The 15,863-nt window shown below is 47.2% G+C and overlaps 2 protein-coding genes across 5 annotated transcripts; both read left to right on the top strand.

The window, feature by feature from the left end:
* Positions 1–7,807: 7,807 nt before the first annotated feature.
* MYL6B (myosin light chain 6B) lies at positions 7,808–11,821 on the top strand. Of its 2 annotated transcripts, none has more exons than XM_077111019.1 (8): positions 7,808–7,937; positions 9,180–9,420; positions 10,157–10,184; positions 10,402–10,545; positions 10,767–10,940; positions 11,344–11,421; positions 11,534–11,572; positions 11,715–11,821. In XM_077111019.1, exons 2-7 carry the CDS (start codon positions 9,226–9,228, stop codon positions 11,560–11,562), a joined length of 648 nt encoding a protein of 215 aa, XP_076967134.1. In that variant the 5' UTR covers positions 7,808–7,937; positions 9,180–9,225; the 3' UTR covers positions 11,563–11,572; positions 11,715–11,821. The 2 variants fall into 2 exon arrangements, with proteins under 2 accessions (XP_076967134.1, XP_076967135.1); XM_077111020.1 differs by lacking the exon at positions 7,808–7,937 and adding an exon at positions 8,175–8,301.
* Positions 11,822–12,064: 243 nt separating this feature from the next.
* On the top strand, positions 12,065–15,273 carry MYL6 (myosin light chain 6). Of its 3 annotated transcripts, XM_077111023.1 has the most exons (7): positions 12,065–12,170; positions 12,420–12,447; positions 13,313–13,456; positions 13,680–13,853; positions 13,942–14,019; positions 14,351–14,395; positions 15,086–15,273. In XM_077111023.1, exons 1-6 carry the CDS (start codon positions 12,168–12,170, stop codon positions 14,377–14,379), a joined length of 456 nt encoding a protein of 151 aa, XP_076967138.1. In that variant the 5' UTR covers positions 12,065–12,167; the 3' UTR covers positions 14,380–14,395; positions 15,086–15,273. The 3 variants fall into 3 exon arrangements, with proteins under 3 accessions (XP_076967138.1, XP_076967137.1, XP_076967136.1); XM_077111022.1 differs by lacking the exon at positions 14,351–14,395; XM_077111021.1 differs by lacking the exons at positions 12,065–12,170; positions 14,351–14,395 and having other exon boundaries at positions 12,375–12,447.
* Positions 15,274–15,863: the final 590 nt, after the last annotated feature.

The following is a 15,863-nucleotide window of genomic DNA, read 5'->3' on the forward strand; positions in this document are numbered from 1 at the left end:
AAACCTCAGGATGTTTACTATGGGGACAGGGAAGACTTAGAGGAAAGGATTAAGTTCAGTTCTCAATGAGTTGTTGTGGTAGTTAGGTTCAGATGTCAACTTGGCCAGGTGAAGGTACCTAGTTCTGTTGCTGTGGGCATGAGCCAACGGTACGTGAACCTTATCTATTGCTGATTACATCTGCAGTTGGCTAGGAGGCGTGCCTGCTGCAGTGAATGACATTTGACTTAATTGGCTGGTGCTTAAATGAGAGAGCGCAACGTAGCCCAAGCAGCTCAGCATACCTCATCTCAGCACTCGCATCTCAGCCCAGGCCTTATGGAGCTGCAGAAAGAAATCACCTTGGGGAAAGTTGTTGGAACCCAGAGACCTGGAGAGAAGGCCAGCAGAGATCGCCCTGTGCCTTCCCCTGTAAGAAAGAACCTCAGTCAAAAGTTAGCTGCCTTTCCTCTGAAGAACTATACGTTTTTAACTAAATAAATCCCCTTTTATTAAAAGCCAATCCATCTCACGTGTTGCATTCCGGCAGCTAGCAAAGTAGAACAGTTGTCAAAATTCATTTTATTAGCAAAAACTGAATTTAATCCCCACAATGCCCACTAACTCTTCTCCTATTTTTTTCAGTGACTCCTTTGTACTTGTTACTAGTTCTGCTGTCTTCAAATCCTTCTCATCAACTTAGGATCCCCAGCCATGACCAAGAGATCTCAGTTGTCCCCAGAAGCTTAGGTGGGGGAGGGAGAGGGAAGATCCATAAACACAGGGCAGAGGAACTTACATTTCCGAAGTCCTTTGTTTAATTATTAGACCCTGAGCATGTGGCCAAAGCCTGCTATTATAGTTGGCTTCAGATAATACAACCAGAGATATTGCAATGTGCAATTTTAAGAAACACTCTTCACTTAGTTCACCACTTCAGGTAATTACATTTCCAGAAAACTAGAGGACCTGGCACAAATTCTCCCATCCCAAAAAGGTTCCTATTCTATCCCAGCCTCTTCAAGTTCAGGATACCTATCGGAAGAAGTGTTGACCTACCTAATAAATACAAGATGAGACACAATTCAGTACACTTACATATTCAAAGATGAAACAAATTATGGGTCATTAATCAAAGGAATTAAATGTCTATACTGGTTATTTGTCAAAACAGCTGACCTTTGACTCTGACACATACCTGACAACCACCTTTTCCAGAGAGAGGCAGACAGAACTGCAAATGTGTATACTGTCAATGACGTACTACTCTCTTGGAATGCGGCTTTATTAGACCAAAAAGTGCACTGTAGTTAACTAGGAGTAGTAACTCCCAACAGCCATTTTCCCCTCCTCCTTACCTAGAGAACCCAAAGGATTAATGATGGCAGTGTGTCAGTCCTCAGGAATTAATCATGAACCTCTTTGCTAGATACTTTCTAAGCCACCTCTGCAACTTGGGATGGGTCAGTGATCCAGATCTGATCAACAAGGTAAAGTCATCTGGGGACTGGAACATCTGAAAGAAAAAACTCCTTACTGCCCTTTCCTTTCTTCTTCAGTTGTTAGTGTGAGGATGTGATGCCTGGAGCTGCAGCAGCCAACTTTAAGGCCACGAAGTGATAAACATAAGAAGGAAAAGCTAATATGATTATAAGAGTATTTATTTTATAAATATTCTCACAGCTTTACAACTTGCTTTTTTCATTTAACACGTAACATATTTATACATCACTAAAGATCTTTGAAAATATAATTTATAATGGTTCTGCATAAACTACGAGTAAATGTACCACAGTTTGTTTCTTGTCAAAAATGAAGATATCTTCTAATGCTTTGCTATTCACTGTGGGAATCCACTTATACAAAAACATTTATACACATCTTAAATGGTATCCTTTGGATAAATGGAATTGCTGGGACTACCTCCATATTTTTATTACTTTTAATTTTTTCATTTTCCCAAACTGCATTCCAAGGAGAGTATATGAATTTTTCTAAATTCCCACCAGCATTATATGAAAATGTATTTCCCCATATGCTCTCCAAACTGAATAATAAAAAAATCCTTGCCAACAGATTAATAAAATTGTGCCTACCTTTCAAGATTTTTCTGTCTCTTTCTGTGCTGTCATAGATACCTACCATCATTTCTTGTTGTTTGTCAGCAAGCCTCTCTTCAGCAGCAATTCCCTTGCCAATTTCTAATCTTGGGCTGGAAGCCAGATAAGATTTACGGAGCACTGGGCTAGGTAGGTACTATTGAAATGCAAAGGTTAAGACTGTCCCTAAAGAACTAAAAATTTAGTGAGGAGGAGGGTGATCAGGCAAGTAGAAAAACCATAATAAATAACTGAATATAAGAAGGGTATGAAGAATAGAGGCTCTAAGACAGCAGCTGAAAAGCCCTGATACAGCCTCCCTTCCCTTTGAAACCATTCCACAGTACCCTCTGCAAACTTAGTTCTACCCACCCAACCTCTCACAGTTCCTAGAATTTATCTGCACAAAGCTTAATCTGGCCTCTGAAACCTGACTCACCTCCCAAGAGAACTCATTCACCTGGAACACTCTAGAGAAAACTTCTAAATCCCTTATATTTTAACCTGGCAGGTAGGGTCTGCATTCTCTTTGATCCCTAAGGCTTCTTTATCCATCATTATTCTTCCACCTTCAGTAAAAATATCACCTCCTTTGGAGACACCCTAAATCCTGCTATCATCCTGGTATCTTCAAAGTATAGTGTAGTTGGCCATTCAAGAGTAAGCATCATAGTTACTCATTGTGCTGGACATTGTTGGTTTCTTCCCCAGCGTCCTTTCCATCCCTCCCCGATTGGATTGACCCTTATTCAGGAATAGGCCCTGACTGGCCTAAGTGAATCAGAGTAACACCATCCTCCTTGCCACACGAGTGGGCAATGACCCATGCTTAAGCCCACCAGGGCATGATATTTCCTGGCCAGAGTGATTATTCAAGGGTGAATGGGTATATAAGTTGGTCCAGTCAAAGTGAAGTCTAGGAATTTATTCCAATGGTCAAGAGAAGCTTGCCTTCTTCCTCCTTATCACATGGTAACATAATACAAAATAAAATTTCCCACTTTACCCAGACATTTCAGTGGCATTAATTACTTCACAATGTTGTGCAACTATCACCACCATCCATTACCAAAAATTTTCCCTCACCCCAACAGAAGTTCCATCCATTGAACATCAAACTCCCCATTCTCCCTCTCTCCCCAGCCCCTGGTACTCTGCACTCCACTTTCTGACTCTGTGTATTTGCATTGTTATTGCATATAAATGAAATCATAACAGTATGCCCTTTTGTGTCTGGCTTATTTCACTCAACATATCTTCAAGTTTCATCAATGTTCATATACATGTATTCCTCACAAATGCCTGTGGTCACATGTATTAACTTCATTCTCTTTTATGGTTGAATAATATTCCATTGTACGCATATACCTCATCTTGTCTGTCCATTCATCTGTTTATGGACACTTGGGTTATTTCCATCTTTTGGCAATTGTGAAAAATGCTGAATGAAACTGATGTACAAATATTTTCTGAGTCCCTATTTCGGTTCTCTAGGGTATATACCTAGAAGTAGGATTGCCGGAACATATGGTAATTCTGTTTAACTTTCTGAGAGTTCACTAAATTGTTTTCAATAGAGGCTGTACCATTTTATATTCCCACCAACAAGGTATTTGTTGCATCCTCACCAACACTTATTTTCCGTTCTTAAAAAAATAATGTTCTGGGTGGGCCACGGTGGCTCAGCAGGTAAGAGTGCTTGCCTGCCATGCCCGAGAACCCGGGTTCGGTTCCCGGTGCCTGCCTATGTAAAAAAAAATAATTAAAAAAAATAATGTTCATCCTAGTGGGTGTGAAGTGCTATTTCACTGTAGTTTTGATTTGCATTTCTGTTATGACTAATAATAATATTGAACATATTTTCACATGCTTATTGGCCATTTGTATATTTTCTTTGGAGAAATGTCTATGCAAATCCTTGGCCTATTTCTTAATTGGGTTGTTTGTCTTTTTTATGTTTCTCTTCCTCTTGTGGTATAAGGATGTGATATCTGGAACTGTTACAGCCAAGCCATATCCGGCTCCAGGAGGGGAGCCAAGAAAGAAGCAGCTAACCTGAAGGAGGACATTAGCAAGAATATTAAAGAGAACGGATCCCTTTATTATGTCATGATCTGTGGATCAAACTGAACAAAAAGCCCACCCATCTCTTGATTTTTCATGAGCCAATAAATACCCTTTATCATTGAGCCAATTTGTTAATTTCTTTCTACCTGCAATTGGAAGAACCCTTAACAGGCTTTCTCCACAAATCGAATGGCCTTCATTTCCACTGCCCTTTCAACCACCCACTCCAATGGCCACCCATCCTAGGTCTAGTCTTCCTCTGCATCCCTTGTAGTGTTAATCTCAAATGCACTATTTTCTCCAACTACAACTCTTGAGCTCTCCAACTATCTCATTTCTTCAATCTCACTGAGACTCCTTCCCCTTAATGTCTTTCCATATTCTCTCAATCCAATAGCACCCTCCTCTATATTCATTCTTTCTTTATTTGGCCCGGACTAAATTTGTGGATTTACCTCCACAAATCTCCAACTCATTATAATATTCCGTCTGTCTTTCCCTGGCTCAATCATCCAGGTGACTACTTCTGGAAGAAGGAAATCACTACCTTTTGTATTGGCTCCATCACAAATTCATGATCTATCATTGCACCCAGCCTCCGTGTTGCTCAGCAAGTCCATGTGCCACACGCACAGAAGATAATTAGTAAATGCTTTTCAAATGAGTATTTTTGAATGGGTATCCAGTAAGCTATTCACAGTACCTGCTTCAAACCTTCCTTACTTTCTCAAGCCACCTCCTCCTATTTCCTCTCTTAGCAAATCAAACAACCTAACCTTCTACTTCAGGGTGAAAGTTAGAGTCCAAAACACAGGGAATTCTCTCACCTTAATCCCACCTATCTCCCTATTGACTTACTAGTATTGGTGCTCATCCTTGAGTCTTCTCATTTACCCAGATATCCACTTATTCTATGAATATGAGTGCTGAGAACATCCCAGGTACTGTGCTCTGCTTGGCCTTGGGAATACACCTGGAGACTAGGTGAAGGGCATAAACGACAAATGCCAACAGCCTGAGTAAAAAGGACATAGGATGCCTTTGAAGATATGAAAGCTAATAGGTGTGGCTGGTACTGATGGCTAATGATATCGAACATCTTTTCATGTGCTTACTGGCCATTCGTATATCTTCTTTGGAGAAATGTTTATTCAAGTCCTTTGCCCCTATTTTTATTGTGTCTGTCTTCATTGTTGAGTTGGGGTTCTTTATATATTCAGGCTATTAAACCCTTATTAGATATATGATTTACAAATATTTTTTCCTGTTCTATGGTTTGCCTTTTCACTCTCTTGATAGTGTCCTTTGACGCACAAGTTTTAAATTCTGATGAAGTTCAATTTACTTATTTTTTTCTTTTTTTATCTGTGTCCTCCAGGTTTTTCATGTATTACTTTCCTTTCAAGAGATGCCCTTTCACATGACTCCCACAGACTTCAGGGACGTGCCTGAAACTGTAGAGCTGTGTTTCAGTAGCCTTGATTCTTAAAGACAATTCTATAAGTATATAGCTTTTACACTGTGACTATGTGATTGTGAAAACCTTGTGTCTGATGCCCCTTTTTTCCAGGGTATGAACAAATGAGTAAAAAAATAAGGAAACATAAATAAACAAATAATAAGGGGGGGATAAGAGGTAAAAATAAAATTGGGTAGATTGAAATATTAGTGGTCACTGTGGGGGGTAAGGGGCATGGGATGTATGAGTTTTTTCTTTTTCTTTTTTTTTCTGGAGTGATGCAAATGTTCTAAAAATGATCATGGTGATGAATATACTATGTGATGATACTGTGAGCCATTGAGTGTATACTGTAGATGGACTGTACATATGTGAAAATTTCTCAATAAAAATATTTAAAAAGAAAGAGGTGCCCTTGCTAATTATGTTGAGATTAATATCACAATAAATATGCAACCACTAATCACCTGTAGGTGGGGAGGGAGGAGAGGAGAAAGAATAGGCATTTGTCACAGATAACCCACATGATGATGTCTAAATCACCTGTATCCAGTTAAAACTGTGTTCAGTCCAGTTTTGTTATTCATGTACAGGAAATGAAGACTAGTCCTCCAACCTGTTTGTGGGAAGGGTTTGCATCTTTTCTCCTTACACTACTTCTCAATAAGGCAGCCAGAAACACAAATAATTCAGCTGATGGCATAACCCCTCATTTTGCAAAGTGCCAAGTGTGGGCTACAGCTAGGAGAAAGGAGAAGAAAAAAATCAGATAAACCACATCTTCAAAATCAACTTCTCTGTGTGTTGCAAAAAAAAACGTGTAACGTGGCCCTTCCCCAAACAGTCTAGTAACTAAACAATTGTGAGAAACGTATTCTTTCATCCTATTTCTTCAAACCTACTAATCATGCATGGATATACAATGGGGGAAGATACTACCTACTTTTTATCTTGGCAAGATTAAATGAAATTTATTTTACCTAGACAAACACTGTGCCAAACCTGTTCTATTTTACAAATATTAGCATAACCCGATCATCTTAATAACCCAATGAGATTTCATTGTCCTCACTTTATAGATGGAGAAGTTGAGATACAGAGAGATAACCTGCCTGAGGTTATTAGCATGTGGCAAAAGGAAGATTTAAAAAAAAAAAAAAGAGGATTCAAATCTGAGCAGGCTGGCCTGAGTACTCATACTTTTAGCTTTTCTTATGCTGTGTCTCTGCGATAATTCAGTAGCTAAATGCGGTACCTGGTCTATGAAGGCCTGGAGGAACAGAATGGCTGCTAACATCACCATCATCATTGCTATTTCTGTTAATACAATCTACAATCCATTTTCTTTCCAAGAAGCTTTCCCCAACCATTGACCACAGAACGTCATTTAGAGCTCATAAAGTTCATCTGTGCCTCACACAACTAACTCCCTGCCTCCCATGGGATTCCTGAAATCCTTCAGTGACTGAAAAGGGAGCCCGACCGGGAAGGTTCTCTCCCTCACCCAGTACAGAGGCAGAGGAGACCCTCGATACATGACAAGCGGGAATGGGTGAAAATGTCTGGGGAGAATGAGTGAAGTCCAATGCTAGGCAGAGGTGTCACAGAATGAGGGGTGGAGAGCACAGCTGCACCCCAAAGAAGCGTCCGAAGAGCGGGAAAGTGGCACAGATGTGGCCGCAGGAAGAAGCTTCGACCTGGAAGAGACTGGACAACCTCTGAAGCAGGTGTTCGGGCTTAATTCCAAATTTTAAAGAACGATCAGCTTTTTAAAAAATAATACAACTTTGGAAACTACTGCTCAAAGTCACACAGCAACTCAGTGACCTCTGTTCTATCTCTACCAAACTACTAGTGGAAGACGAGACCGCAGCCACTCTCCCCGGGCCAGTAAGTGCTTCCTGTTATCTGACCTCCATCCCGCCTGCTGCAGCTTCACCATCTCGCCTGGTTCTGGGTCCTTCTCGCATCAGCAGCCCTGAAAAATATCCTCGCCCTCACTAAACGAGAAACTCACTAGAACCAAGGGGGCTATCCTGAGGGACCTCGCAGGATTTTAGGGAGAGGGGTGAAGTTCTTAATTGCTCACTGCCTTAAAGTTCCGGAATAAAAAGCGCGCTCGAAAAGCTCTGAGTCACCAACTGCCTTCAAAGGCCGGAAGCCACCGCCCCGCATCCGCTTCCACTTGGAGAGCCGCGTTTCCCCGAGCGGCGGACGCCCGCGGACTACAGCTCCCGGCATGCCCCGAGGCGGCCGGAATTAACCCTTCAGGGACCTGGCCGCGTTGCGCGCCGCCCCGTCCCCGCCCCCGTCCCTTCCTCGGACCCCGCTGGGTGAGTTTGCGCGGGCTGGGGCGGGGTCCCTTCCTTTATTTCAGACTTAGGGATGTGTGTGTACTCTCTAGAAGGAATGAGGCCTAATTTTCCTAAAATGGGACCACTTGCGGTTGCGAGCTTCAGAAGCTTTTTTTTTTTAACCACCCAGCATCAATTCTCTGAACCCCAGGGCCTAAATGGAATCACTGCTCTCTTTCCCTGAATGCTTCCTAAATCCTCCCATCCTTCCCCCAGGTCAAAAGTAGCCAGCAACCTGTCCCATCTACCAAACATCCCCAACTCCCACCCTTCCCCAGCGCCCCCAGCAAGGCTTGTGACCTGGCACCTGACTCAGGGCTTTTATTTCCCATCTGGTTGCGGGGTGAGTACTCTCTCTGGGAGCCCATAGAATTACTCCCCCACATCCTTTTGGATTAGAGAAGGTCATTGCCACCCAGAGCCAGCTCCCCACCCCCAGGTGCCACCACGGTCTCAGTGGGGTCGGCTCGCACCCCATAGGTTGCCCGACTTGAATGACCGTAGGCTTGTGAAAAAGGGTTCCTTCCTTGGCAGTAGCAGTGGCAAGTACCTGATCCTTGTCCCTACCTCCACCTCTAAAACAGTACTGGAAAGAGGAGACAAAGGCGGGGAAGAGATGCCGCACTCTCCTTACTGTTACCACTGTTTATATTGTGTACAGCTCCAGTTCTGGGCTAGGCGGTGGCCGGGGACTACAGGTGCTGGATGTTAGGCTGTGGGATCAGCTACATCCCCCCTCCCCCATGGTCAGAGGCGGGTGAAAGGATTGCTTGTTTTTTTTTTTCACTTTTCTCTGCCCCAGCCCCTATGTTAATTTACCCCAATTCACAATGCCCCCTGCCCTGCCTCAGCCTTCAAGAGTCTAAAGCTGCTACTCAAATAGTCAGGGGCCTAGGGGCCTGTAATGCCTGGATCCCCTTCTTTGGTACTGGCATGTATCCTGTCCTCACCCCGGAGGTTAACTCCCCTATCCTGGACAGTCTCTGGCTTCCTTTCCCTGCCCCCAAAGGGGACATTGTTTCAGCCAGTGTTTGGGGGGGGCGGGGGCAGTGGGCAGAGCCAGGAAGACCTTGGGGCAGGAGTCATGAACCTTAGCAGGCCAAGGGAGTGAGGGCAGACAGGCATATCTCTCCTCTACCTCACCCTGGCCACGGCCAACTGGCTCCCTGCCACTGCCCACCCCCCCCTTTGACATCCCAGACTCCCTGGCTATTTAAACAGAGATGGATGCCCCCATTGACACACTGTCCTTTGGCCACCGGACATCATGCCTCCCAAGAAGGATGTTCCCGTGAAGAAGCCACTGGGGCCCTCTTTCTCCAAACCTGCTGCCAAGCCAACAGCAGCCCCTCCAGCCAAGCCCGCAGCAGCAGCCCCTCCAGCCAAGCCCACAGCTGAGCCAGCTGTTCCCACTGCCCCTAAAAAACCCGAGGAGCCCCCCATCGACCTCTCCAAAGTGGTGGTGAGTCCTCAAAAAATGAGGATAGAATTTGGAGGGGGTGGTAAGAGGGTGGGATACAACCTAGGGGATTAGGGGGTATGTGGAAAGTACAAAATCAATGAGCACTGAGATGAGATTGGGGGTCCCCTTGGTCCCCTATTTGGAAGCATCCAGGCTCGTGTCTCTGCTTTTGTGTTTGCTGTTCTAATTTATAACAAGTGTGAATGTTTGTGTACATGTTGCATGCATGTGTGCATACACACATTCACTGATCCTCTGCTGGAGATGGGGACTTTTAGGATGGGAACATCTGGGTTCTAAGAATAGTCTCAAGGTGAAGGGAGATTGCTGCTGCTTGTCCCTGGCTTGCAGTTCAACTCAAAAGGCCATAGCTTTGAACCCTTGGAGGAGAGGCTGAAGAGGACAGGCTTGTTAGACAATCACAGCTGGGGGCAGGGGGTAAATTTAGCCTTTGTTCAGCCCCCAGTTATGTGAGGGATGCAGGGCTCAGGGCAGTGGAGGGAGGGGAACAGGTGGCATGGGATTAAGCCTGCTCCCAGGAAACCCTCCCCCCATAATTCCTCCTCTTGGGATTCTCCCAAGGCCCAGAGCCGGGAATGGGACTGAGGTAGTTGGGCTTCAAGCCTGTTCCCTTTGGGCCCCTCCCCAGAAGTGGCTGCCAGTTGGTTGGGAGGAGTGTTGGAGAGGGATTTATTAAACCCTGTCATCCCTCCTCACCTGCTCTTTTCTTCCACAGATCGAGTTTAACAAGGATCAGCTGGAGGGTGAGGAAAAACTGCCCCCTTAGCCCACTGTCTAGCCCCAAGCCCCTGCTGAGATACTCTCTCTATTCTCTTAACTCCAGTCCCGACCTTGAAGCCTCCCACACTAGTCGTCTTTGTGTCCCTTGTTCTGCCCAGCTCTAGCTCATAATTTCAGAACCTTCTTCGTGTCTGGTGATGGTAACTCCTGGTCAACACTGATCCTTCTCTATAACCTCAGAGTTCAAGGAGGCCTTTGAGCTGTTCGACCGAGTAGGGGATGGCAAGATCCAGTTCAGCCAGTGTGGCGATGTGATGAGGGCCCTAGGCCAGAACCCCACTAACGCCGAGGTGCTCAGGGTCCTGGGAAACCCCAAAAGTGATGGTGAGGGGATGCTTTGAACATTGTGGGGTTTTAAGTCGATGGTGGAAACCAGGAATGTTGATAATATGGCTGAGGATGCTGGGTGGGTCTCAGAACTTCAAACACAGGGGAAGAAAAACATCCTGAAATGTTAAACAGGGTGGAGAGGATCAAAGCCTTCCTGGTAGGGATGGGAGCTGGATCCCGATGACACCACAGTGACCTCTCTCTTACCTCGCCAGAGTTGAGGTCCCGGCGTGTGGACTTCGAGACTTTCCTACCCATGCTCCAGGCGGTGGCCAAGAACCGGGACCAAGGCACATATGAGGACTACTTAGAGGGGCTTCGAGTGTTTGACAAGGAGGGAAACGGCAAAGTCATGGGAGCAGAGCTCAGACACGTCCTCACCACCCTGGGTGAGGCAGAGATCATCTTTTGTGGGACGGAGAGGTTGGCCAAGTAGGCAGAGCCAGGAAGGGGCAGAATCTGAAGGGTTTCAAAGGCTAAAATGAGGGAGGATTGAAGATGCCTCCCAAAAGACAGAGGAAAGGGGATGAGATGGGAGACCTGAGTTTCCTTTTTGGAACAGATACATCTGCTCTGTGATCTGGATCAAGTCTCTTAACCCTCAGGAATTCAGTTTCCTGCTTATCAAAGCTTTCACCAGTCCCCGAGCACTTTGTTATTGGAAAGCAATACAGTAACAGATGCAAGGCACTGCCATTGCGGAAGGACGATTCCTTTGGGGATAGTTGCTGTGGGGAACTGGGTTGGTGAGAGAGGAAAGGCAGGGACTAAGACGCTGTGTCTGGGCTTCAGGAGAGAGGATGACTGAGGAGGAGGTGGAGACTGTTCTGGCAGGACATGAGGACAGCAACGGCTGCATCAACTATGAAGGTGAGGGGCCAGAGGGGAGCCCAGCCCACCATGTGGGTGGGGGAGGGGTGGTTAAGGTCTGGGTTATTTAAGGAACGGCTTCTGAAGCCCCTCTTGCCCACTGTCTCTGCAGCCTTCCTGAAGCACATCCTAAGCGTCTGAGCTTCCACAGGTAGGACAACCTCCCATCCCCACACTTGAGAAGCAAGTCTCCTTCCCCTCCCACAACCAGCGCAGAAAAGCAGGGAAGCGCGGTCTCCTGCCCTGTTGCTGCGCGTGCGCCAGGGCTTGGCAACTTTCTTCTTTTTCCACAGATCCCGTGGGGCCGAGCACTGGCCACCCCCGCATCCCCCGGCGGAAGCATGTTTCTGCCACTAGGAGGCCACCTATGTTTCCAAATAAAGAGACTGTTCCTCCCTTGGCCTCGGACTGTTGTTTTCTTTAGAGGTGGGGGAGGGAGGAACGGGAGGGCCCATTCTCTCCTTTCCAAAATCTGGTATCCTCTGATCGTTCTCCTGCTCGGAAGAGCAGATTCATTGCGCCCCACCCCCACCCACTTCCGCGGTTTCTGTGCCCCAGGTAGGGCTATTTTGGAGAAAGGAGCAGCCGCGGCCCTTCCACCTACCTCATCTGCATAAACCCAGGGCAGTGTTCCTATTGGCTAAGTCAACTAACGGTGACGTCATTGGGACGTACTAAGACTAGGGTTGGGCCTGGAGTAGAAGCCATTACTGCAGGAAAAGGTCCCGCAGAGCTGAGCAGTCAAGATGGTGGGGCCCGGATCCTGCGAGGATGAGTGGGATTTGGGGCGAGACGGGAAGCCTGGGTGGGGGACGAGGAGAAAACAGCGGGAGGGGTCAAAGGAAGCCTGAGGGCCTGAATGACTGGAGGTGGGATTGGAAAGTCTGGGGTTCTGTCCTGTTGGGAAGCGTAGGAGTTTGTGGTTCAGTTTGTGGGACTGGGATAGAAGATGGGGGACTGGAGTTGAGATGCTGACCGCTCCCTTCTTCTCTGAGCAGTGTGACTTCACGGAGGACCAGACCGCAGGTAATTTCTGACTCCTATTGAGGTCACCCTTAGGGTGACGGACATCTCCTCTAGTACATCCCCTATAACCCCCCAACATTTGTCTTCAGCACCCCCAGGGGAGGAACCCCTGGCTCCCCTTCTTCCTCCTTCTGGATCTTCCATTTTCTTCTCTTCCTCCCTCTTCTTCCACTCTAGATCTGAGCCACAAGCTCTTGGTGAGTTTTAGGTGGTGTGGTATGTGAAACTCTTTGGTCGCTTAATGCCTGCTGTGTGTGGAGTTTGGAGTGGGTGTATTAAGCTGCCAGCGCTCCTCTGTCTCTTAATCGGCTACTTCTGCCTTTCCTTCTGTAGTAACTCCTTCCCTCCCCACCCCCCACCCGCTTGCAACTGCAAAGATTGCACAGAACGGTAACCTGATATTCTGTGGAGATGGAGACAGGGGGATTTGCTAAGGATACAACTTTGTAGCTCCATCTACCCTAAGATCCTTTCTGTCTGGGAAGGTTGGGAGGTGGCAGGTTGGGATAACTCCAGTCCCTGACTGCTGCTCCCACTTCCTTATAAGGACAGGACCCAGACTGGGCGGTGGCAAATTCCTGCCCTGAGTAGTGTAGTAGTGAGGAGGCTGGGCAACCTTGCTGTTGGTGGAGGGGCGGTGTGAATGGATGCTACCACTCCATCAAGGGGGGAAGGAAGTCTTTATCTTTATGTGGGACACCGGATTTGGAAGAGAAACTGGATCCCTCCTTGCAAACTCACCTTACTGTGTAACAGATAGCTGGTTTCCTTAGGATGATAAAAGTTGAATGGGTCCACCGTGTTGGGAAGGTAGGTTTTTGTTAACTCCCACATGCTCACGGCTGACATTCATCTGAATCTTCAGAGTTCAAGGAGGCCTTCCAGCTGTTTGACCGAACAGGTGATGGCAAGATCCTGTACAGCCAGTGTGGGGACGTGATGAGGGCCCTGGGCCAGAACCCCACCAACGCTGAGGTGCTCAAGGTCTTGGGGAACCCCAAGAGTGATGGTAAGGGTCTTCCAGAAAAGCTCCTCAGTCTGGTGGGTCCATTATAAACCCAAGAGCTTCCCTTTATCTTTATAGACCCCCAAACTCAAGGTTTGTCAACCAGCAGATCTCCGATTTCCCTGCTTTGAGAGGGAACTGTCTGTTGTGATAACACGATCCTCTCAGTACTGAGGACTAATTTCCCTGGCCTGACACCCTGTCCCTTCCACCTCCTTTATGGCAGAGATGAATGTGAAGGTGCTGGACTTTGAACACTTCCTGCCTATGCTGCAGACTGTGGCTAAGAACAAGGACCAGGGCACCTATGAGGACTATGTTGAAGGTCTAAGGGTGTTTGACAAGGAAGGGAATGGCACTGTCATGGGTGCTGAAATCCGGCATGTCCTTGTCACATTGGGTAAGGCTGTGTGTCCTTGCCTCTTGAGCTGAGGTGCCACTCTGAAATACCTGTCACCCAGTTCCCCAAATATTCTTTTCCTTTGCAGGTGAGAAGATGACAGAAGAAGAAGTAGAGATGTTGGTGGCAGGACATGAGGACAGCAATGGTTGTATTAACTACGAAGGTAAGGGGGGAATTGGAGCTTCTGTGTAGGAAGCAACCGTGTGGGGTAGATCGAGGACAGGAGCATATGGGGCTTTCCCTATCTTTGGACTTGTGCTCCAAAAGGAGCCAGGGGGCAAGGGCAGGACCCAGCCCTGCCTGGCCCAGCCAGCCCAGCCCAGTCCAGGAGTGGGAGGTTAGGGGTATGACAGAAGAGTTAGGGGTAATGTAATGGGAAGGGTGGGCACAGAATGGGAAGTAAAATAAATGTAATGTCTGTTCCCACACCGCCTGACCCCTTCACCCCATGTCTGTGTCTTGTCTTCACCATTAATGTCTCTTCCTTCCTGCAGCGTTTGTGAGGCATATCCTGTCGGGGTGACGGGCCCATGGGGCGGGTACGGCTCCTCCCAGCCTCTCCTTCTCTAGTTCATCTCCCCAGTGTTTTGCACTCTACCCCTTACCCATTCCCTACTATCATCTCTGACTTCCTCCTGGCATGTTTCTGCATGGAGCTGACTAGGGAGGGGAGGGGGTCCTCAAAGAGGAAGACAACCTGGGGGTATGGTACCACCTTACTTCTCTCCTAGAACGACTCTGCGGTTTTGCTTATAGGACCCTGGGTGCTGGTGTCTGGGAACTCTGACCAGTCTTGCTTTAGGGTGCTTTTCTGGCCCTGGAGCATGGGTGGTTGGCATTAGGGGTGGGTTGCCTGCCCCATTCTGCTACTATAGCTGAATAGTCCTTTTCCCTTCCCCCTGCTGGGCAGCTTGGAGGTTCCCTAACCCAAAACCTGTCGTCTCCTCCTGCCAGTGGCTGACAGTAGCTGTAGGTGTAGTTAAGAACTTTTCTGCCTCTGCTATATTCTTGCTGCTCAGTGGGATGGGAACTAACAGCTGGTGGGAGGGGAGCTAGGGGCAGAGAGAATTGGTCAGACACGAGGTAGCCACTCTGCAAACTGGCCCCATGGTTGGTTGTGGGCATGTTCCCTCTTAAGCTACCATCGTGGTCTTGTAGTCTCCTGACCCCTAGTGTACCCTTCCCATTAGCCCAGCTCCCTGGTTAACCCACACCTTTCCTTTCCACAGAGCTCGTCCGTATGGTGCTAAATGGTTGAAGACAGCCCTTCCTATAGCCCCAGAGCCTGTGCCTTTCCCATGTGAGACTAGTCCTGAAGGCCTCTTAGGCTCTCTTGTCACAGCACCTTTTCCATCTTGTCTCTCTTGAATATTTGCCAACAGCATTCACCAAATAAACTTGCTCTCTGTGCCCCAAATTCGGTTCTGCTTTCCTTCCTGGGTAGGGTGAGAGGGCAAAAGATGAGTTGGTGATGCTGGGGAAGGGCCTATCTGTGGTAGCCATGTTTTCCTTATTTATCGGTGCTACAAAGGCTGCCCTGCCCCTTGCGGGTTAGGAAAGGTGTAGATCCTTTACCAAAGCTGACCAGCCTTGTTCCATCCCATATCAGGCTGAGTCCTTTCCCAGCACTCCTACTTTTTAAACCTAGCTCCTGCCCTTCCAGGCACAAAAGGCCTCTTTTTTTGGGGGGGTGGGGGGTGGCGCATGAGGAGTGTTTATTGGAGTGAAAGCCAGGCTATATTAGCACTCCCTGAGCCTGACAGTCACCTCAGGAGGGCTAAGGGCCAACACTAACAGAAGTAGGTGAGGTGCCTGTCTACTCCTCTCCTAATAAGGGAAGGAATGAAGCCACTACTTGTGGGAGCATGAAGATACAAAACTGTGGGGATGTCCTCCCAGCTCTTAAGCAGCTATTTTTAGGGCAGGTGAGAGTCTTTGTCCAGCTGCTTTGCCAGCGCACAGTCTTCACAGCTGTGGTGCCTTTAGCCTTTTCTAGTGAGAAGCCCA

This window comes from Tamandua tetradactyla, chromosome 7 (assembly GCF_023851605.1).
Source record: "Tamandua tetradactyla isolate mTamTet1 chromosome 7, mTamTet1.pri, whole genome shotgun sequence".
NCBI classification, from domain to species: Eukaryota; Metazoa; Chordata; class Mammalia; order Pilosa; family Myrmecophagidae; genus Tamandua; species Tamandua tetradactyla.